General features: G+C 43.2%; 1 protein-coding gene across 1 annotated transcript in view; it reads right to left on the bottom strand.

Annotated features, from left to right (window-relative positions):
* The window catches only part of LOC106592618 (A disintegrin and metalloproteinase with thrombospondin motifs 7-like), a 166638-nt gene that overhangs the window by 11655 nt on the left and 131721 nt on the right, over positions 1-23262 (bottom strand). Inside the window, 1 exon segment of the mRNA XM_045708312.1 lies at positions 16325-16487. Within this exon segment, the coding sequence (XP_045564268.1) occupies positions 16325-16487 (163 nt within the window).

Below are 23262 nucleotides of genomic sequence, written 5' to 3' on the forward strand. Positions count from 1 at the left end.
TGAACAAGGACCATTACTAAAGGTTCAACCATGGCATACTGCATATAGTCTATGTAGAGGAACAGTGATATATTTACATTTTTACATTACATTTAAGTCATTTAGCAGACGCTCTTATCCAGAGCGACTTACAAAATGGTGCATTCACCTTATGATATCCAGTGGAACAACCACTTTACAATAGTGCATCTAAATCTTTTAAGGGGGGGGGTTAGAAGGATTACTTTATCCTATCCTAGGTATTCCTTAAAGAGGTGGGGTTTCAGGTGTCTCCGGAAGGTGGTGATTGACTCCGCTGTCCTGGCGTCGTGAGGGAGCTTGTTCCACCATTGGGGTGCCAGAGCAGCGAACAGTTTTGACTGGGCTGAGCGGGAACTGTGCTTCCTCAGAGGTAGGGGGCCAGCAGGCCAGTGGTGGATGAACGCAGTGCCCTTGTTTGGGTGTAGGGCCTGATCAGAGCCTGAAGGTATGGAGGTGCCGTTCCCTTCACAGCTCCGTAGGCAATCACCATGGTCTTGTAGCGGATGCGAGCTTCAACTGGAAGCCAGTGGAGAGAGCGGAGGAGCGGGGTGACGTGAGAGAACTTGGGAAGGTTGAACACCAGACGGGCTGCGGCGTTCTGGATGAGTTGTAGGGGTTTAATGGCACAGGCAGGGAGCCCAGCCAACAGCGAGTTGCAGTAATCCAGACGGGAGATGACAAGTGCCTGGATTAGGACCTGCGCCGCTTCCTGTGTGAGGCAGGGTCGTACTCTGCAAATGTTGTAGAGCATGAACCTACAGGATCGGGTCACCGCCTATGTTAATGAATATGAATGTATATGAATGACCACCTTCCAAACAACCCAATGACATATCAGACAAAGCATATTTAGGCAATAAATGTTTTGTCATACCCGTGGTATACGGTCTGATATACCACAGCTGTTAGCCAATCAGCATTCAGGACTAGAACCACCAAGTTTATAAGTACCTTTTTTCCCTACCAAGTAACAACCAGAGTTGTGATCTATCAATTCCAACTTTAAATCTCAAACTTTCTACCAAACCTGTCTGTGTGTGCTCAGGGGAAAAGCGCTTTGGAGAGGGAGCTGTGGGGTTTGGAACTACTAGCCGGCCTGTCGGTCTGTCTGGATCAATGAGTCTCTCCTTGGGCAGGGGCTTCCCCAGAGTACCCCTCATTACTGACTTGTGGAAGCTGCCCAGCGCTGTCAACTTTCACACAGAGAGAGAGACAGAGAGAGAGGGTGGGGGGGTTGACAGAGAGAGAGAGAGGGTGGGGTGGGGGGGTTGAGAGAGAGAGAGAAATTAGAGCGAAATAAGAGAAGAGGTGTGACAATTAGAGGAGAAGAGAAAGTGAGATTGGGATACACACCATTAGACTTGCTGAGTTCACTGAGACAGAAGGCTTTGCACTCAGTCACAGCCCACTGCACATTTTCCACATTCCCCCTTGCCTGGCAGCCTCCCCTCACTGTCCATAGTAATAAACCAGGCCTGGCAGCCTCCCCTCACTGTCCATAGTAATAAACCAGGCCTGGCAGCCTCCCCTCACTGTCCATAGTAATAAACCAGGCCTGGCAGCCTCCCCTCACTGTCCATAGCAATAAACCAGGCCTGGCAGCCTCCCCTCACTGTCCATGGTAATTAACAAGGCCTGGCAGCTTCCCTCACTGTCCATAGTAATTAACCAGGCCTGGCAGCCTCCCCTCACTGTCCATGGTAATTAACAAGGCCTGGCAGCCTCCCCTCACTGTCCATAGTAATAAACCAGGCCTGGCAGCCTCCCCTCACTGTCCATGGTAATTAACAAGGCCTGGCAGCCTCCCCTCACTGTCCATGGTAATTAACAAGGCCTGGCAGCCTCCCCTCACTGTCCATGGTAATTAACAAGGCCTGGCAGCCTCCCCTCACTGTCCATGGTAATTAACAAGGCCTGGCAGCTTCCCTCACTGTCCATGGTAATTAACAAGGCCTGGCAGCCTCCCCTCACTGTCCATGGTAATTAACAAGGCCTGGCAGCTTCCCTCACTGTCCATGGTAATTAACAAGGCCTGGCAGCTTCCCTCACTGTCCATGGTAATTAACAAGGCCTGGCAGCCTCCCCTCACTGTCCATGGTAATTAACAAGGCCTGGCAGCCTCCCCTCACTGTCCATGGTAATTAACAAGGCCTGGCAGCTTCCCTCACTGTCCATGGTAATTAACAAGGCCTGGCAGCTTCCCTCACTGTCCATAGCAATAAACCAGGCCTGGCAGCCTCCCCTCACTGTCCATGGTAATTAACAAGGCCTGGCAGCTTCCCTCACTGTCCATGGTAATTAACAAGGCCTGGCAGCTTCCCTCACTGTCCATGGTAATTAACAAGGCCTGGCAGCCTCCCCTCACTGTCCATGGTAATTAACAAGGCCTGGCAGCCTCCCTCACTGTCCATGGTAATTAACAAGGCCTGGCAGCCTCCCTCACTGTCCATGGTAATTAACAAGGACAGGCAGCCTCCCCTCACTGTCCATAGTAATAAATCAGGTAGTGAAAAAGGAAACCTTTTTTTGTATTTAACCAGGCAAGTCAGTTAAGAACAAATTCTTATTTATAATGACAGCCTACCGGGAAACAGTGGGTTTCAGGGGCAGAACAACCTTGTCAGCTCGGGGATTCAATCCAGCAACCTTTCGGTTACTGTCCCAATGCTCTAACCACTAGGCTGCCTGCCGCCCCATGCACACATCCAATAGTCCGGTGCTGGACAGAAACAGAAAGGCACAGAGATGAGGAATCGAGGAGTGTACAAACGGAGTTAACAATTAAATAGTACAAAGCATAATAGAGGGAAGCCTGAAGCATAAGGGAGGGAAGCCAGAAGCATAATGGAGGGAAGCCTAAAGCATTAGGGAGGGAAGCCTGAAGCATTAGGGAGGGAAGCCTGAAGCATTAGGGAGGGAAGCCTGAAGCATTAGGGAGGGAAGCCTGAATCATAATGAGGGAAGCCTGAAGCATTAGGGAGGGAAGCCTGAAGCATTAGGGAGGGAAGCCCGAAGCATTAGGGAGGGAAGCCTGAAGCATTAGGGAGGGAAGCCTGAAGCATTAGGAAGGGAAGCCTGAATCATAATGAGGGAAGCCTGAAGCATGAGGGAAGCCTGAAGCATAATGGAGGGAAGCCTGAAGCATAATGAGGGAAGCCTGAAGCATAATGGAGGGAAGCCTGAAGCATAATGAGGGAAGCCTGATGCATAATGAGGGAAGCCTGAAGCATTAGGAAGGGAAGCCTGAAGCATTAGGAAGAGAAGCCTGAAGCATTAGGAAGGGAAGCCTGAAGCATAAAGCATAATGAGGGAAGCCTGAAGCATACAGTGATTTCCCTGTTGCTGTAGACGAGAAATGTAACTGTTTATCACATGCTGGCTCATGCTTTACCTCTCTCTTCTTCACTATGTAGCACACACACACACACACACACTTCCTGTTTGAAGCACGAGAGCGAAGTTTGACGGAAATGGCCTTTTAAATGGTCTTTTATTTTGTTTTGTTCTTAGCCCCTTATTGACTAGTCCTTCTGTCTGCTTATATGATTCACATGGTAGAGAGGGGCAACAGCAGAATGAATTTCTTTCCACCAGAGAAGCTCCATTAATGTCCCCTACCACATGTATCAGACAGGTGGACACGTGTGATAACACAGACCTGCTCAGTGCCAATCCAACCTGGTTTATTCATGTTTTTCTATAAGCTTTTGTCTGTCTTATTAGCTTTTTCTCCTGGGTGTTCCAGGCAGAGAAACCACATGAATTCTCTATTATGAACTATTTCATCCAAGGTCCAGTAATAGAATGTGAAGAAGGCTTTGTGTGGACTGGTCCAATTTGAGGGAAGAAGCACTGATGGGTTTCATCTGGCTCTATACAGGGCTAATGGAAGAACAAGGCACAGCATATTCACTGCACCAGCAGCACTACCGTAGAAGACACCTGATGTTCACTCAAACTGTTATTGAGTCAGTGAGAGGCCATGTTGTGTGCATATGAACATACTGCCCTACTTTTATTCATGGTGTTGGAGCACTTCAGTGGAGGACAGAGCTTTTACACATTACATAAAACGGTCACCACACCAGTATTCTTTAGTATTCTTCAAATCAGGTTGCTATTGTTATTAGATGTGTTGTAGTGCTGCTTGTGTAGCATGAACAAACCATAATGAGATTCATGCGCCCACCAGGACCCCGCAGTCCGTCAGTACCAGTACTCCCCGGTCCATCAGTACCAGTACCCCCCAGTTAGTCATTGCCAGGACCCCCCAGTCCGTCAGTACCAGTATCTCCCAGTCAGTCAGTACCAGTACCCCCCAGTCAGTCAGTACCCCCCAGTCAGTCAGTACCAGTATATCCCAGTCAGTCAATACCAGTACCCCCCAGTCAGTCAGTACCAGTACCCCCCAGTCAGTCAGTACCAGTACCTCCCAGTCCGTCAGTACTCCACGGTCCATCAGTACCAGTACCCCCAGTTAGTCATTGCCAGGACCCCCCAGTCCGTCAGTACCAGTATCTCCCAGTCAGTCAGTACCAGTACCCCCCAGTCAGTCAGTACCAGTATCCCCAGTCAGTCAGTACCAGTACCCCCCAGTCAGTCAGTACTAGTACCTCCCAGTCCATCAGTACCCCCAGTCCATCAGTACCAGAACCCCCCAGTTAGTCAGTGCCAGGACCCCCCAGTCCGTCAGTACCAGTACCCCCAGTCAGTCAATACCAGTACCCCCAGTCCGTCATTACCCCCCAGTCCATCAGTACCAGGACCCCCAGTCCGTCAGTTCCAGTACCCCCCAGTCAGTCAGTACCAGGACCCCCCAGTCCGTCAGTACCAGGACCCCCCAGTCAGTCAGTACCAGGATCCCCCAGTCAGTCAGTACCAGGACCCCCCCCAGTCCGTCAGTACCAGTGACATCGACATAGTTTGGGAATTGTATGTTTCTGTTTCTGACCCTGGACTGGTTCTGGACTGGTTCTCTCCCATAAGGCCTTGATGGCGTGACACACCTGACACTTGGTAAAGCCCAGGTACACACACTTCCCTCTGGGGGGATAGCCATGACACTCACATGCATGAACACACAGAGACACACACTCGCATGCATGAACACACAGAGACACACACTCGCATGCATGAACACATAGACACACACACTCACATGCATGAACACATAGACACACACTCACATGCATGAACACACATGAATGAACGTATGCACGCATGCTAGAGGTCTTCACGGGTCCAAAAAGTTAGACCCGTTCCGAAATGGACCTGCGGCTTTCACACCCGGACCGGATATACATGAATATATATTTTTGAAATATAGAGACCTGTTCCGAACGGACCCAAGGACAACTAGACCCGTTCCATATAGACCTGATAGTATCAGTACCCGATCCCATCCGAGTGATGGAAGCAGCAGCAAAGTATTATTTTAAGCTAAAAAAATGTATTAGCGAGGAGGGAGAGAGAGATGCCGCTCTAGCAGGCGGGGGAGCGGCTGTACTGTGAATGAGTGACACGGAGAGAAGCGAGGAGGGAGGGAGAGACAGCAACCAACCAAGCCGAGTCGCACGATACTAGTCTAATAGCTGCCGTAGCTAGGTTTTTTATCATCAAATATGATTGCATAGTACATGTCTTGACTGCATCAAACAGGGCAAAGCTAGTTAAGCGAGCTAACATTAGCTAGATAGGCTAATTGAGGCTGCAATGAATGTGCTTTTCTCAGTTACAAATAACAACACCATTCAGAATATAAAGTAGCAGCCTACCTTTTGGCTCTTGGTCATTGTACCCCATTCTTCTCCTTTAACTTTAACTCTTCCACTGATTAGACATCTCCTAATTCCTGACTGGCTCCCGAGTGGCACAGCGGTCTAAGGCACTGCATCTCAGTGCAAGAGGTGTCACTACAGTCCCTGGTTCAAATCCAGGCTGTATCACATCCGGACGTGATTGGGAGTCCCATAGGGCGGCGCACAATTGGCCCAGCATCGTCCGGGGTAGGACATCATTGTAAATAAGAATTTGCTCTTAACTGACTTGCCTAGTTAAATAAAAAACTTTTCCACACACGGAATCTCTATGACTGTAGCCTATTGCCGCTTTGATGACTTTGTATGAAATGTACCTACACTTGTACATACGCTTGGAGTCACTAAAACCTGTTTTTCAACCACTCCACAAATTTCTTGGTAACAAACTATAGTTTTGGCAAGTTGGTTAGGACATCTACTTTGTGCATGACACAAGTCATTTTTCCAATAATTGTTTACAGACAGATTATTTCACATATAATTCAATGTATCACAATTCCAGTGGGTCAGAAGTTTACATACACTAAGTTGACTGTGACTGTGACAGCTTGGAAAATTCCTGAAAATTATGTCATGGCTTTAGAAGCTTCTGATAGGCTAATTGACCCCATTTGAGTCAATTGGAGGTGTACCTGTGGATGTATTCCAAGGCCTACCTTCAAACCCAGTGCCTCTTTGCTTGACATCATGGGAAAATCAAAAGAAATCAGCCAAGACCTCAGAAAACAAATTGTAGACCTCCACAAGTTTGGTTCATCCTTGGGAGCAATTTCCAAACACCTGAAGGTACCATATTCGTCTGTACAAACAATATTATGCAAGTGTAAACACCATGGGACCACGCAGCCGCCATACCGTTCAGGAAGGAGACGCGTTCTGTCTCCTAGAGATGAACGTACTTTGGTGCGAAAAGTGCAAATCAATCCCAGAACAACAGGAAAGGACCTTGTGAAGATGCTGGAGGAAACAGGTATAAAAGTATCTATATCCTCAGTAAAACAAGTCCTATATCGACATAATGGGGCGGCAGGTAGCCTAGTGGTTATTGCATTGGACTAGTAACCGAAAGGTTGCAAGATTGAATCTCTGAGCTGACGAGGTAAAAATCTGTCGTTCTACCCCTGAACAAGGCAGTTAACCCACTGTTCCTAGGCTGCCATTGAAAATAAGACTGTGTTCTTAACTGACTTGCCTAGTTAAATAAAGGTAATAAATAAAAAATGACTTGAAAGGCCCCTCAGCAAGGAAGAAGCCACTGCTCCAAAATCGTCATAAAAAAAGCCAGACTACTGTTTGGCCATAATGACAATCGTTATGTTTGGAGGAAAACGGGTAGGCTTGCAAGCCGAAGAACACCATCCCAACCGTGAAGCATGGGGGTGGCAGCATCATGTTGTGGGGGTGCTTTGCTGCAGGAGGGACTGGTGCAGGAGGGACTTCACAAAATAGGTGGCATCATGAGGTAGGAAAATCATGTGGATATATTGAAGCAACATCTCAAGACATCAGTCAGGAAGTTAAAGCTTGGTCGCAAATGGGTCTTCGAAATGGACAATGACCTCAAGCATACTTCCAAAGTTGTGGCAAAATGGCTTAAGGACAACAAAGTCAAGGTATTGGAATGGCCATCACAAAGCTCTGACCTCAATCCTATAGAAAATGTGTGGGCAGAACTGAAAAAGTGTGTGCGAGCAAGGAGGCCTACAAACCTGACTCGGTTACACCAGCTCTGTCAGGAGGAATGGGCCAAAATTCACCCAACTTATTGTGGGAGCTTGTGGAAGGCTACCCGAAAAGTTTGACCCAAGTTAAACAATTTAAAGGCAATGCTACCAAATACTAATTGAGTGTATGTAAAGTTCTGATTGGGAATGTGATGAAAGAAATAAAAGCTGAAATAAATCATTCTCTTTACTATTATTCTGACATTTCACATTCTTAAAATAAAGTGGTGATCCTAACTGACCTAAAACAGGGAATTTTTACTCGAATTAAATGTCAGGAATTGTGAAAAGCTGAGTTTAAATGTATTTGGCTAAGGTGTATGTAAACTTCCAACTTCAACTGAAACTCTTTGTGTTGAGGTTTGTTTAGTGTTTTCCAATTTTCACAGAAGTGGTTAGAGTCTATGGATTCTTCAATTACATTGAGCTGATTTCTGATGTGCTGTTCCTTTTTTTCTGTTTGAAATGTTTAGATTTGATAGGGAAGCTAAGAGGTCAAATATATGGTTCAGGTTTTCTACTACCAAGTTTACAACTTCACTATTTCAGTGAAACATTTTGTCTAGGAAGTTGTCAAAAAGGGATTGAATTTGTTGCTGCCTAATAGTTTTTTGGTAGGTTTCCAATCTACTTTCCTTCCATCTATAGCATTTCTTAATATTATTTAGTTCCTTTGGCTTTGATGCCTCATGATTGAGTATTGCTCTGTTCAAGTAGACTGTAATTTTGCTGTGATGTGATAAGGGTGTCAGTGGACTGACTGAATGCTGAGAGGCTCTGGGTTGAGGTCAGTGATAAAGTAGTCTACAGGAGTCCCCTCGAAGCCTACCATTGACTATGTACATACCCAGCGAGCGACAGAGCTGCAGGAGTTGTGACCCGTTTTTGTTGGTTATGATGTCGTAGTTGTGCCTAGGGGGGCATATGGGGCGGGGAATACTGTCACCTCCAGGTCGGTGTTTGTCCCCGTGTGCTGAGGATGTCAGGTTCTTATCCAGTTCTGTCATTTAGGTCGCTACAGACTAGTACATGTCCCTGGGCCTGGAAATGATTGATTTCCCCCTCCAGGATGGAGATGCTGTCTTCATTAAAGTATGAGGATTCTACTGGGGGATATAGGTAGCACACAGGATGACATTTTTCTCTGCTGAGATAATTTCCACCCAAATGTAAAATGTTCCTGTTTTGATTAATTTAATAGAGTGAGTTAGGTCCTCTTGCTCTCTCTCGCTCTCTCTCTCTAATAATGCAGAGGATTTTCCCAAGGTTGCTGTTGACGCATATCCCCCAGTAGTTCTTGGGGTCAAATGTATCTCCACTTTTGTGGATTGGGGTGATCAGTCCTTGGTTCCAAATATTGGGAAAGATTCCACAGCTGAGGATGATGTTAAAGTATAGCCAATTGGAATTTGTGGTCTGTACATTTTATAATTTCATTTAGGATACTATCAACCCCACAGGCCTTTTTGGGTTGGAGGGTTTTTATTTTGTCCTGTAGTTCATTCAATGTAATTGGAGAATCCAGTGGGTTCTGGTAGTCTTTAATAGTTGATAGGTAATTTGTATTTGATAATATATATGTTTTTGCAGTTTGCTCTCAAGTCAGTTAAAATTACACATACCCGAGGCAATCATATCAGATCCAACCCAGACCCGTGATATTATTTAGAATTCTGGATCTTCCTGGGTCCCGGATCGTGTCTTCGGGTACAGGTGACCTCTAACGCGCACACACACACTGTACGCACACACCCTCACCCCACTGGAAAAACTGAACTGCTGCAGTAAAAAACGTGAACCATAAAACACTATATTAAAGTATTCAGCACAACATAACAATGTGGTTTTGAATTGTTAGCTACAAAGTTTATGCTGCAAGCTTAATAAACAGTGATTTACAACCGCCCTCAACCAGTGTTATTTCCATGATGTCATCTGGACAAGGACAAGTCATATCAAGGTCAAATCCTCCAGGAGATGGACCACACAGAGACTTTAAAAAGACAAAATGGCCACCATTCTCAACACACATTATGACATGCCTCAGTGATTGGAAGAAACACCTCTCTGGGTAGTTGTGAATGTCAGCAGTTAAGACAGGATCCGCGCCACATCACCTCTGTCTCACATCTACCCCTCTCTGAGACGGGATAACAGAGATTATGCTTTCATGCCACAGATCATTATTTGGAGATAGAAGCATTTGAAATGCCACAGCAATATTGCGACAGGAAAACTTCTCCAGTCAACATCCTAAAGTCAGACAAACAGAAATAATAAAATATCTGCAAACACAAAAATAGAAGCTTTGTACTAGCCAACCAATTGTCTTCACAGGGCATGTGAGTACCAACCTCACAGACAGCACAAATGAGCAAAAGAAAACTTAGCCTTGAGTGTTTTTTGAAGGGAAAACTTTTGCATGCCAAAATCTTATTGAAGAAAATCTGCAAAAGCAGGCCTCGTTGATTGATCACTAAAATAGAATTGTGCTGCAAGAGAAATGTGGACTGCTCAACGGAGCACACAAGTCCAAATACCACAGACACCGCAAATGAGCCAAAATAACTTGTCTCCGAATAATGTTACATTTATGTCAGAGTAATGTTTTTTTCTGGGTTGATAACAGAGTTACGCAAGGTCCCTATGTCACAATCAGCTGTGCGAGTCTTCAGCCGAAGAATAATGAGACATTCTTATGCAATTCAACTAACACACAGTGGGCCATTATCAACACTCATATAAATGGAATTACATGCACAGCCAAGAGCCAAGAGTTGTTGTGGACTTGGCCATGAGTCAGAACCTTCCTCTGTTTCAACAGAACTGGAGCTCCAGGCCCAAACTCATGTGGGTCATGGACTTCAAGGCTTCCATTAAAGACAGAGGCATGACAGCCATCATGATAATTTCCCTTATTCACTCTCTGCTTTCACTTTTCAAACGCCAACCATTCCAAAACATCTCATTCTTGTGATCAAACATCATCCGCCCAAACAAAAAGGCTTTCATGGTGGCAAACTGTTGTCTGGTATTCCACAGGCTTTGTGAAATAGCAACAGACATTCCACACCATTAGGGGAATGGTTAGAAGAGAAGTCTCTACAACGCTGATGCTGTTATCTTTCATAGCTTAGCAACCTCTTTCAGAAGCTTCAAATCAAAACATAGCAAGCAGGACGTAGACAACTATACTAAATATAGTGGATTATATAGTGGATTACCATAAGGCCTGAACTGTGATGTTAATACAAAACATGTTCAAAATATAAGTCTGCATACTGTACTTCCTATGTAACGGCGTGGGCCTGTTCTGAATACGTGTTGAAATCAAATCATTTGCAATAGCGACTAGAGCAACTCATTTTTGGGGGGGAGACTGGTAAACTGCAGTGCGTATTTTTTGCATAGAAGGGTCTGAACAATGTGCTCGACATGTGGGTTCAAATGTGGTTGACTCCTGGACTTCCCAGTCTGTTATATTCTTCCTTTTATATCCCTCCAAGGCAGATGGGAATGGTGCAATGTCTGGTATATTTAACAAGTAACAATGCATGTCTTTAAAAACGTTCCTACAGTAGTAGACAACATAAACCTCCCATTACCTGAGGTTGAACTGTCTATACAGCAGCCTATTCAACAGATGGCTCTGGGATTACACTTCTGTTAGCCTTAGGATACAAACAAGTCAATACCAGCAGAACTCACCAGCTGTAGCAATAAAGCACCAGTCTGGTTGATGGATGGGTAAGAAGTCAGTCTGCCTTGCTCTCCTTTTCACTATCTCTCTTTGTGACACTTTATACAGCCAGGGTGTTCACTAAGTAAAAACTGATCATATAGCTTGGTCATAACATTCATACAATATTTGTAATAACCCCACAGCACATGCTCCCCTCACAATTATAATTTTTTTTTTGTGAACTAACACTCGCTCTGGATAAGAACATAAGCTAAATGACTAAAATGTAAATGTTTTTAGTTAGAAAATGCTAAGGATAGCGGTTGGTGACAGTGGCTACGTACACAAAACAAATGTGGGTTAATGTCTCTCTTTGTCCAGACTGCTTTTAGGGTAAGGAAACAAATAAGCCATTTTGTAATGAAATATGGACGAACTATTGCTTTAACTTAACACATCTGGTACTTGACCAGTTTTTAAAAGCAACAACTAATTTGTGTGGCAGTGGTTTCCAAAATGGCCACCATTAACCACAGTCTTGGCACTGGACCTTCTAAGTGGATGGATTCTTCTCTCTCTCACTACGTTACGAATCAAACTCAAAGGCAAGAGACAAAACCCAGACACTGATCTCACACTCCTTTTTGTCTTGTGGTTTCTCCTTGATAATAAAATGCAGAAGTGATGACATTCCATATCAAGCAATCAAATCCTTTCAGGATAGGTTAAGGCCTGTGTTATTCCCACTAAGATTTAGTATCAAGGTTCTTCGCTAAATTACTGCACATAAATATTCTGAATCGCTACTGCCCTGTCTCGTAAAATCAATTTCAACACGTATCAGTCTTCGAAGAGCCGTAGGGATTATAAACTGTAGTTGCACAGGGATGATGCCTGTAAAATCTGTATTCTGGATGAGAAGCCCATCTCAAAAGATTTTCACCTCTACCGTCAATTTCAACAGTGACAGGCATTGGAAGATTGGTTTACACAGAACGGTAAAAGGTTAGACGAGGTAACAACTGTCAATCAGATGCAAGATGTTGTGATATCAAGGTATCATTTCAGGATTGCACCTGACATCAGCAGATAGGTCAGATATGTTTGAATCAAGAAGGGAATTATTATGTATTATTATCCTATTACCCACTGGGCAAACACTGGTTGAATAAATGTTTTCACGTAATAATAAAAATAAAATAAAAAATCAAAATGTGTTGACGTTGAATCAACTTGGGAAAAGATTTGGATTTGTAAAAAGTCATCAATGTAAGAGACCTAAATCCAATAATGTGATGACATTGTTCGGTTGTTTTCACGTTGAATTCATGGTAGTTGACAACTCAACCAAATGTAAATCAAATCTAGTTGTTGAACTGATTGATGTGTGTGCCCAGTGGGTATCTCCTAAAACAACTTTCCACGAGTCTAAATGTACCTCCTGTGAGCCCCAAACCGGTCTCAGAAAACACAATTTTAACACATAAAAACATGTCCTTAGAAGATAGTGTATGGGGAGATATTTCTGGGAGACCTAAAATGGACACAGCAACCATCAGTTTAAATCTTGTTTTAATTAGCTAACACTGCCAAGGCAATTTTCTATGGGTTTTTAAATGACAGTTCAGTTAGTCCGTTTCAAGGGTGACCAAGGTAATTATGCACCGCAAGACAAAGGTCCCTGTGTGATTGGAATGAGATGGACGTGACTGGAAGGGTAGAAATAAGGCTAACGTTCATTTAGAAAGTCAAACGAGTCGATGATAATCTCAGTCTTTAAAGTTGTAATATGTGTTACCAGCTGATAGAGGGAGAGATAAGCTGGGCCAATAATGAATGCCACTTTAAGTGGAGCTCTAGACCAGCAGTTTTCAACCGGTGTCACGGCACACTGGTGTGCCTTGAGGAACTCCCAGGTGTGCCGCGAAACCTTTCATAATCTTCATTATTTCTTGGAACACTCACTTCTAAACGTGACCTGTGGAATGTAGGGGGAATTTTGTACTTGGGAGCACCAGAGCCTCTTAGATAATTCATTGAATGGCACATGGATACATCTGTATGGTTGTTTCAAGTCCAGTGCGCTCAGGCTGTGGTTACATTTATTATCATTTGTGAGGCCTGCATCACAAGCATTTGTATCATTTCTCCTAGCCTGTGAGATCCATTAGCACAGGTTTAGTTGTAGCACAGCCTCTGCCATAGAAACAAACAACAAACAGAGCATGGCTTTGGGTCTGTTTGCAGCTTTACAATGCAGAAAAACACTCGCCTGTAGCCCGAACGGTTTAAAAGTAAATATATATTTTACCAGATCAAAAAAATATATTTCTAGCAGGGATTTGCGGGACGCTCTTAAAGGGGTACACACACATGAATCATGACTAAGGAACTATGAAAATAGTTCAAATAAACCGTATTTAACCTATAAAAAATGTTTGTCACAGAAAATCGATGATTTTCAATATGGATCAGATGAGATGGAGGTCATTACCACAAAATAAATTAATAGGGACATTTTAGGTGTGCTGGAAAATTCAGCGCTTGGAAAATTCAAAAAAGGTTGGGAACCACTGTTCTAGACACATCTGTTGCAGAGGTGGTTCGGTGAACTCTAAATGCGTGATTAGTTAGACTTGTGTTAGCTTTCCAAGCTAATGCTTTAGCTCAGTGGGCTAACAGTCTTGTAGTGTACAAAACTTGGGTCAGCCCTAAAAACTGATTGACTATTTATTAACATTTGGCCATGTTATTTCACTGTATGTTTAAAATCTATATCATTTATTTCACTGTATGTTTAAAATCTATATAATAACATATTTCATGTTGCATTAGCATGATACATACTAAAGGTCAATATTTAGCACAGTTAGATTCTCTCTTTGCTTTACACACGACAGAGAAGAGCCAGCTACCTTTCTCACAAGGATCAGATTTTCCACTGTGTAATCTTGTTTGCGTGGTGTTTGGTGGGGAGCAGGTGGCACCCTTCAATTAGGGTGCGAGAAAGCCAGTGACCCATGGGAGAGAGGCTGAAGTGGAAGGAGGAACAGGAGGGTCAGAGAACTGTTGAAGTGTCCAATCCTTGCTGGAGGCTGTTTATGGCATTCAGACTGACCCTCCACTAAACCCCAGGGATTCACACATGAACACACACGTTGGCACAAACATGTACACACGCAAGTCAACCAAGTTAGCACACCTTCCTCTGACTTGGATTCCAGGTACTGTATAAGGTAGTGTAACATGCTTCTTGTGATAGCATGGCTTCAGTATGTTACTTGGGGAGGTCTCTCTCTCTCTAAAATCAATAATTGATATTGTCAGATAAACTGCTACAAGCTGTAAGGATGAGAATAACATAAACAATACAGAAACCACAGTGGCTCGACATTAGAGGTGTATATCACAAAACAGGATCGATAAACGAGTCCTGTGTGGCTCAGTTGGTAGAGCATGGCAATTGCAACTCCAGGGTTGTGGGCTTGATTCCCAAGGGGGACCAGTACAAAAATGTATGGACTAACTTCTGTAAGATGCTCTGGATAAGAGAGTCTGCTAAATGACTGAAACGTCAAATGTAGTTAGCCATCCAACTTCTTCACGTTATTGTTGAATCAGTCTTTCTCAACTAACTAGGAAACATTGAGTTTGCTGGTTATATCAGACATGGCTGTTGAGTCAGTCTTTCTCAACTAACTAGGACACATTTAGTTTACTGGCATGCCTCACAAGCTAGCACACAATATTGCATTTCACCACCATATGAGTTTACAACCAACATTTAACTGCCAAAATAAAGGAAACACTTGAGTAAATGAAGCATACAAAGTATATTGAAAGCAGGTGCTTCCACATAGGTGTGGTTCCTGAGTTAATTAAGAAATTAACATCCCATCATGCTTAGGGTCATGCATAAAAATACCCAGTTGCCCATTATTTTGCCTACCATGGCTAGAAGAAGAGATCTCAGTGACTTTGAAAGAGGGGTCTCAAAGGAACGTGTGTGTGTGTGTGTGTGTGTGTGTGTGTGTGTGTGTGTGTGTGTGTGTGTGTGTGTGTGTGTGTGTGTGTGTGTGTGTGTGTGTGTGTGTGTGGGTGCGTGCCTGCGTGCGTGCGTGCGTGCGCGTATCTCAGTCACCAGATCTCAACCCAATTTAACACTAATGGGAGATTCTGGAGCGATGCCCGAGACAGTGTTTTCCACCACCATCAACAAAACACCAAATGAATTTATTGTGGAAGAATGGTGTAGCAGCCCTCCAATAGAGTTCCAGACACTTCTAGAATCTATGCCAAGGTGCATTGAAGCTGTTCTGGCGGCCCAACGCCCTATTAAGACACTTTATGTTGGTATTTCCTTTATTCTGGCAGTTACCTGTATATTCCAAATCTAATACTAAGTGACTGTTAAGAAAATGTTTTATGAAATGTATGGCCGTGAAATAACTCTGACATAAGAGTTCTCCTACACAGAGCATGAAAAGGTCAGTTATGAGTATGGAAGTGGTGACAGCCACAGCCTTGAACACTGACAAAGACCAAGGAAAGTCTTAGTGTTCTTGCAAAACTAGTTCTTTGTATTACAGAAATCTACAAGACGGCACAGAACAATTTGGCCATGAAAGGAGAGTGGTGATGTTCTTCCCATGATTTATTGGCTTACTGTACCAACATCTTTGGTACCGGACTCTGTAACTTGGTAATGGAGTCTGTAACTTGGTCTGTTTGTCTGTTTGATTCTCTCTCTCCGTCTGTCTATCTCTCTCTCTCTGCCCGATTGCCTTCCGGCGTGACTGTCTACGTGCCTGTCTATCCATCTAACCCATCCATTCAGCTAAAATCAGAGGAAGTGTAGAATTTTCTGGGAAATGAAAATTCGAGTTGGTGGAGCACGGTGTTTAATACCTCAGGACTGTGGGTTCCATTCCCAAGGCCACCCATAGGGACCCCCATGACCTACACGTCAAATGTATGCACGCATGACAATAAGTCGCATTGGATGAAAGCATCTGCTAAATGGTGTATATTATCATATAGATTATTTAAGACAGAAAGCTGTTGTGTGGTTTACTTACCAGCGGGGCTGCTGTCACACTCATTCAGGTTACACTTCTGGCTGTTTTCTGGCCAGGGCTCAGGGTCACACTGGGCATGCTCCTCCTCCTCCCCAGGCTCCGTCTTGGTGTTCACACATTTCACCAGCCTCCGCTGCATGCCACCACCACAGGATGCAGAGCACTGGGGATGGGACACACACACTGATATACAGAGGGCTGTTTGGACACAGTGATAGACAAGCTGTAGGCTGCATCACGTTAAGTCATAAGCACACAGGCATGCAACCTCATGCACACACACCACACACACACACACACACACACACACACACACACACACACACACACACACACACACACACACACACACACACACACAGATAAGACATAGAACAGAAACTAAACACTAACACATTAGATCACTGCTTCTGTACTATACTGTAGAGACAGGCAAACTTAAAGAAACACCACATCTTCAAGACAGGACAAGTAACATGAAGAATGGCTTAATGTGGCTAGGCCTGTTACGGTGACCGTGTCACCGCCACACCAGCAGTCACGAGCCATGAAGGTAGTCAAATTCCACGTGACCGTTTAGTCACGGTAATTAGGCTTCTCCAAGCTCTGCTGCTGCTGATGGTCATTAGAGGCCTACCAAACTTGCTAACTGCCTGGTACACAGCACTCTATTGTCCCTCTAATCACTCTGACATCAATGCAAATGTAATCGAAAATCTAATCAAACACTTCATGAGAGCCCATGAGCTCATGCTGCTCAACATTTCTATAGGCTATGCAATTGTGTGAGAAAACAGAGTGATGGCCTCTATTAAAAAAAGCAGGATCCCATCAGCTTTCTATAGGCTAGGCCTACTAAATGTATTTCTCAACTTTCGTCATATTAAGCACATTGCTTCTCTTTACAACAGGAGTATAGGCTACCTGTCTGGCATGAAAATGAACCGCTGGAAAAGCATCTTCCATTCGCTATTTAAGTGCATAGATGACATCGAGACAGGTGCATGATAATGGTTAATTCTAAATCAAAACAAAATGTCACACATATATTATTTAGCATATGTAATGACAAGATTAAATACAAAATATTCTGATGGGTGACAACATTAGCCGATCACTTGTAATTTATATTATAATTACTTGTGAATGATGCCCATCTTTTTTTGCCACTTTTCATATCATAGTGACACACCTCATGTAACCTAGCCCATAGGCCTATATGTTTTGATAAGGTTTGTATCCCAACTAAAGTGTAAAAATAACTTCTTAAAATTAAGCACATTAAATCACCTTCATAGTGGGTGTAGAGCCTAACTTGCATACATACGCAATGCGGGAGTTTCGAGTTTGGAGAAAGATAATTGTCACCATAAAAATGCACTTTTTTAACTTCTTCGGGGTAGGGGGGAGTATTCGAAGTTTGGATGACTAAGGTGCCCAAAGTAAACTGCCTGCTACTCAGGCCCAGAAGCTAGGATATGCATATTATTAGTAGATTTGGATAGAAAACACTCTGAAGTTTCTAAAACGGTTTGAATGATGTCTGTGAGTATAACAGAACTCATATGGCAGGCGAAAACCTGAGAGAAATCCAACCAGGAAGTGGGAAATCTGAGGTTTGTAGTTTTTCAAGTGATTGCCTATCCAACATCCAGTGTAAATGGGGTCAGATTGCACTTCCTAAGGCTTCCACTAGATGTCAACAGTCTTTAGAAAGTTGTTTCAGGCTTCTATTGTGAAAGGGGAGAGAATAAGACCACTCACAGTAAGTGGCTCAGCTGAAAGCCTTTAGTTCTTTATCGCGCGCGGCCGTGAGTGCGAGCTCCGTTCCCTTTCCTTTCTAATGACAACCAAATCGTCCGGTTGGAATATTATTGAAGATTTATGATAAAAAAAATCCTAAAGATTGATTATATACATCGTTTGACATGTTTCTACGAACTTTAATGGAATTTCTTTTGACTTTTCGTCTGGACTTAGTGCCTGCGCTTTGTGCATTTGGATTAGTGAACTAATCGCGCAAACAAAAAGGAGGTATTTGGACATAAAGATGGACTTTATCGAACAAAACAACATTTATTGTGGAACTGGGATTCCTGGGAGTGCATTCCGGTGAAGATCATCAAAGGTACAGATAGGGAAAAAAGTATTTGATCCCCTGCTGATTTTGTACGTTTGCCCACTGACAAAGAAACGATCAGTCTATAATTTTAATGGTAGGTTTATTTGAACAGTGAGAGACAGAATAACAACAAAAAAATCCAGCAAAACGCATGTCAAAAATGTTATAAAATGATTTGCATTTTAATGAAGGAAATAAGTATTTGACCCCTCTGCAAAACATGACTTAGTACTTGGTGGCAAAACCCTTGTTGGCAATCACAGAGGTCAGACGTTTCTTGTAGTTGGCCACCAGGTTTGCACACATCTCAGGAGGGATTTTGTCCCACTCCTCTTTGCAGATCTTCTCCAAGTCATTAAGGTTTCGAGGCTGACGTTTGGCAAGTCGAACCTTCAGCTCCCTCCACAGATTTTCTATGGGATTAAGGTCTGGAGACTGGCTAGGCCACTCCAGGACCTTAATGTGCTTCTTCTTGAGCCACTCCCTTGTTGCCTTGGCCGTGTGTTTTGGGTCATTGTCATGCTGGAATACCCATCCACGACCCATTTTCAATGCCCTGGCTGAGGGAAGGAGGTTCTCACTCAAGATTTGACGGTACATGGCCCCGTCCATCATCCCTTTGATGCGGTGAAGTTGTCCTGTCCCCTTAGCAGAAAAACACCCCCAAAGCATAATGTTTGGGGTCATAGGCAGCATTCCTCCTCCTCCAACACGGCGAGTTGAGTTGATGCCAAAGAGCTCCATCTTGGTCTCATCTGACCACAACACTTTCACCCAGTTGTCCTCTGAATCATTCAGATGTTCATTGGCAAACTTCAGACGGGCATGTATATGTGCTTTCTTGAGCAGGGGGACCTTGCGGGCGCTGCAGGATTTCAGTCCTTCACGGCGTAGTGTGTTACCAATTGTTTTCTTGGTGACTATGCTCCCAGCTCCCTTGAGATCATTGACAAGATTTTAGTCATTTTTGTAGTTCTTCATTTTTGTAGATCTTCCCATGTAGTTCTGGGCTGATTCCTCACCGTTCTCATGATCATTGCACGGAGCCCCAGGCCGAGAGAGATTGACAGTTCTTTTGTGTTTTTCCTGTTGTCACCTTCTCACCAAGCTGCTTGGCGATGGTCTTGTAGCCCATTCCAGCCTTGTGTAGGTCTACAATCTTGTCCCTGACATCCTTGGAGAGCTCTTTGGTCTTGGCCATGGTGGAGAGTTTGGAATCTGATTGATTGATTGCTTCTGTGGACAGGTGTCTTTTATACAGGTAACAAACTGAGATTAAGAGTGTGCTCCTAATCTCAGCTCGTTACCTGTATAAAAGACACCTGGGAGCCAGAAATCTTTCTGATTGAGAGGGGGTCAGATACTTATTTCCCTCATTAAAATGCAAATCAATTTATAACATTTTTGACATGCATTTTTCTGGATTTCTTTGTTGTTATTCTGTCTCTCACTGTTAAAATAAACCTACCATTAAAATTATAGACTGATCATTTCTTTGTCAGTGGGCAAACGTACAAAATCAGCAGGGAATCAAATACTTGTTTCCCTCACTGTAAGTGAATATTTATAACGCTATTTCTGACTTTTGTTGACTCCACAACATGGCGGGTATCTGTATGGCTTGTTGTGGTGGCTGAGCGCTGTACTCAGATTATCGCATGGTGTGCTTTCACCGTAAAGCGGTTGCATTAAGGAGAAGTTTATCTTTCATCAACGTTTATGATGAGTATTTCTGTAAATTGATGTGGCTCTCTGCAAAATCACCGGATGTTTTTGAGGCAAAACATTACTGAACATAACGCGCCAATGTAAACTGAGATTTTTGGATATAAATATGAACTTTGTCAAACAAAACATACATGTATTGTGTAACATGAAGTCCTATGAGTGCCATCTGATGAAGATCATCCAAGGTTAGTGATTCATTTTATCTCTATTTCTGCTTTTTGTGACTCCTCTCTTTGGCTGGAAAATGGCTGTATGTTATTTTGTGACTAGGCGCTGACCTAACATAATCGCATGGTATGCTTTCGCCGTAAAGCCTTTTTGAAATCGGACACTGTGATTGGATTAACATGAAGTTTATCTTTAAAATGGTGTATAATGCTTGTATGTTTGAGGAATTTTAATTATGAAATTTCTGTTGTTTGAATTTGGCGCCCTGCACTTTCACTGGATGTTGGTCAGGTGGGATGGTAGCGTCCCACGTACCCTAGAGAGGTTAATAAAAGCATGACATGCATAATCACATTTGCGGTCACTTTTGATAATGGTGTTTTCCTGTTAATGGAACATTCACGCTTATGACCTATTGCTGTGTGCACATTGCTGTGCTTATAATGTGAAGAAATAGCCTAATAGTTTATCAACATTTGAAGCTAAACGTTCTGATCTGTTGCATTAGCCTCATTGTGTAAAAAAGGGATTTGGATGCTAGTGGTTGTATTAATTTGCAAACTATTGCATCCCACAACTGTCTTAGACTATGTTTGAAATATTTATTTCTCGCACAGAATAGGTCAACTTTTGTACTAATGGGGGATAGTAGATTGACATAGGCTAGTGCTTTTGATGTTCGTTAGGCCTACTGATCTTGTTGGCTGACGAAAATTAAATGTGGACAGTTCTTCCAATATCTACATGCGCAGTTGCGTCCCTGATGTGTCTGTTTTCACTTGTAGCCTGTGAGAAAGACCTGATCACGTGACAGAGAGCTATGTGAGTGAGAGGTGCTTCGGAGCACGTAGGGAGAAGGGAATTATAATTATTATATTCAGCTCAAGGGCACAACTGCCACAAAAGGCAAATATTTTTTTAGAGGGCATTACGGCCACATAATGGGGATGACGCTGGGAATTTCGAGACATTATCAAGTGCTTGTCAAATTGTGAATGGAGAGACTGATGAAGTGTGTACAGCCTGCACAAAAAAATGCTTTTTAATGCAATTTTTTACAAATAATTCTAGAGTCGCATCAATATATAAAAAAATCAAAACATATACCCCAACGTTTGTAGAACAAAGTTACATTAATAAATTTAAATTAAGCATATAGGAGTACCTGTTTCTTTGTTAACCGCTCAACACAGAATAGCTGCATATGAGCACTTCCTCAAATCATTGAGAAAATATTACTATTTTATTCAGCTTTCTTCAATGGTATTCTTCATACTATAAAGTAATATAAAATAATCCCATTCTAACCAAATCTTGTCTGCTAAATGAACTAGTGCAGCCCATAGCCATATGACATAGCCGGATCAGGACCTAACATAAGGACAACTCAGAGTATGCTATTCTGTTCTTCTTCATATCATGTTTCTTTAGACCTGTCTGTAATAAATAATGGAGGCTATATTACATGGATTTATTAGACTTTTTAAAATGTAGATGTTCCAAAGGTCTGCGTTAGTGGCTTGTAGGCTATGTGTGGAAGCTAGAAGATGCTAAATGTGTTAATGTTAATTAATGGTCAATTACCGTGAGACCGGCAGTTATTTGCTTGACATTCACCAGCTGGCATTATTCAGTGACAGCTAAAGCCCTACATGTGACTACCTGCTGCAGTACTGTACTGGTGTTATGTGTCCCCCTTAACAGATAAAGAAATGGAGTGCAATCCTCCAAAAAGGTTCAATAATGATCCAATCCTATGGCAGTAACAAGACAAAGTGTATTCCACAGAAGAACAGGCAAACACAGTTTTAATCACAGTTCACCAAGAACATTGATTGACAACAGGGGGTGATTGATCCGGTCGGTAATGAGCAGTAACTTCCATTTATAGAGGGTTCTTGATCACAGTAATTAGAATAGATGCACAGCATCTGCCACAAACCTAGGCTACCCTCGTCAATAGCGTCCTTGCTTCCTATAGTGCACCACACCAGCCTGGCTCTCCCTCCTCTTATGGCCATTACCACCAAGCAAATCAAAGCACATCAGCTACACAGCAGCAGGCCTGATGGCTCCATCTCCCCCCACATTCTAATCATGGTGAAAGTCATTCCTCATCAAGCCCCTGAGGTGGGCACGTGCCTGGCACACACAAACACACAAATCCATAGGGAGCCTGACTCTGTGTGTGTGCTCGTGTTAAGCTAGGTCAGACATTAGCTTGAGGGAGGCAATACAAAGGCTTAGTGGAGGACTTGGTGTGTGTGAATTTTTTTTTCTCTTCCTCTCTCCCTCCTAGTAAAGGGTGTCTTGCAGTTTTGACGTGGTTTGGGATTAAAACAGTATTCGCTGCTATCAAAGACTGGTTTGGCTACAACTTCTGAGGGAGGATGGAAGGAGTGATGGGGAGGTGTGGACTCTGGATGAGTCATGTAATTGCTGGCTGAACAGCATGAGGTCTGAAACAAGTTGGGGTGCTCATCTTCTGCAGCTTGAAGTCAATAATCATTTTTGTAGTTTTCTAGTTCAGACTCAGAAATTGCGTTGTATTGCGGGTTTTAACAAAACCACAGTCATTCTATTCTTTGTTGAAGAGAAGTCTTTGTAGAGTTCTCATTAGGTAATATGGGTTTCTGTGTTATTCAAAGCAGAGCTTCAGCTCCATTTCTATTCAGTTACAATTTGCATGCGTTTGTGAATTTCCCACCTAGGAGTTCCTTTCTATTCTATTCTGTCACCTAGGAGTTCCATTCTATTCTACTCTCCCACCAAGGAGTTCCTTTCTATTCTATTCTGTCACCTAGGAGTTCCATTCTATTCTATTCTCCCACCCAGGAGTTCCATTCTATTCTATTCTCCCACCTAGGAGTTCCATTCTATTCTATTCTGTCACCTAGGAGTTCCATTCTATTCCACTCTC

This window comes from Salmo salar, chromosome ssa26 (genome assembly GCF_905237065.1).
Source record: "Salmo salar chromosome ssa26, Ssal_v3.1, whole genome shotgun sequence".
Taxonomy (NCBI): domain Eukaryota; kingdom Metazoa; phylum Chordata; class Actinopteri; order Salmoniformes; family Salmonidae; genus Salmo; species Salmo salar.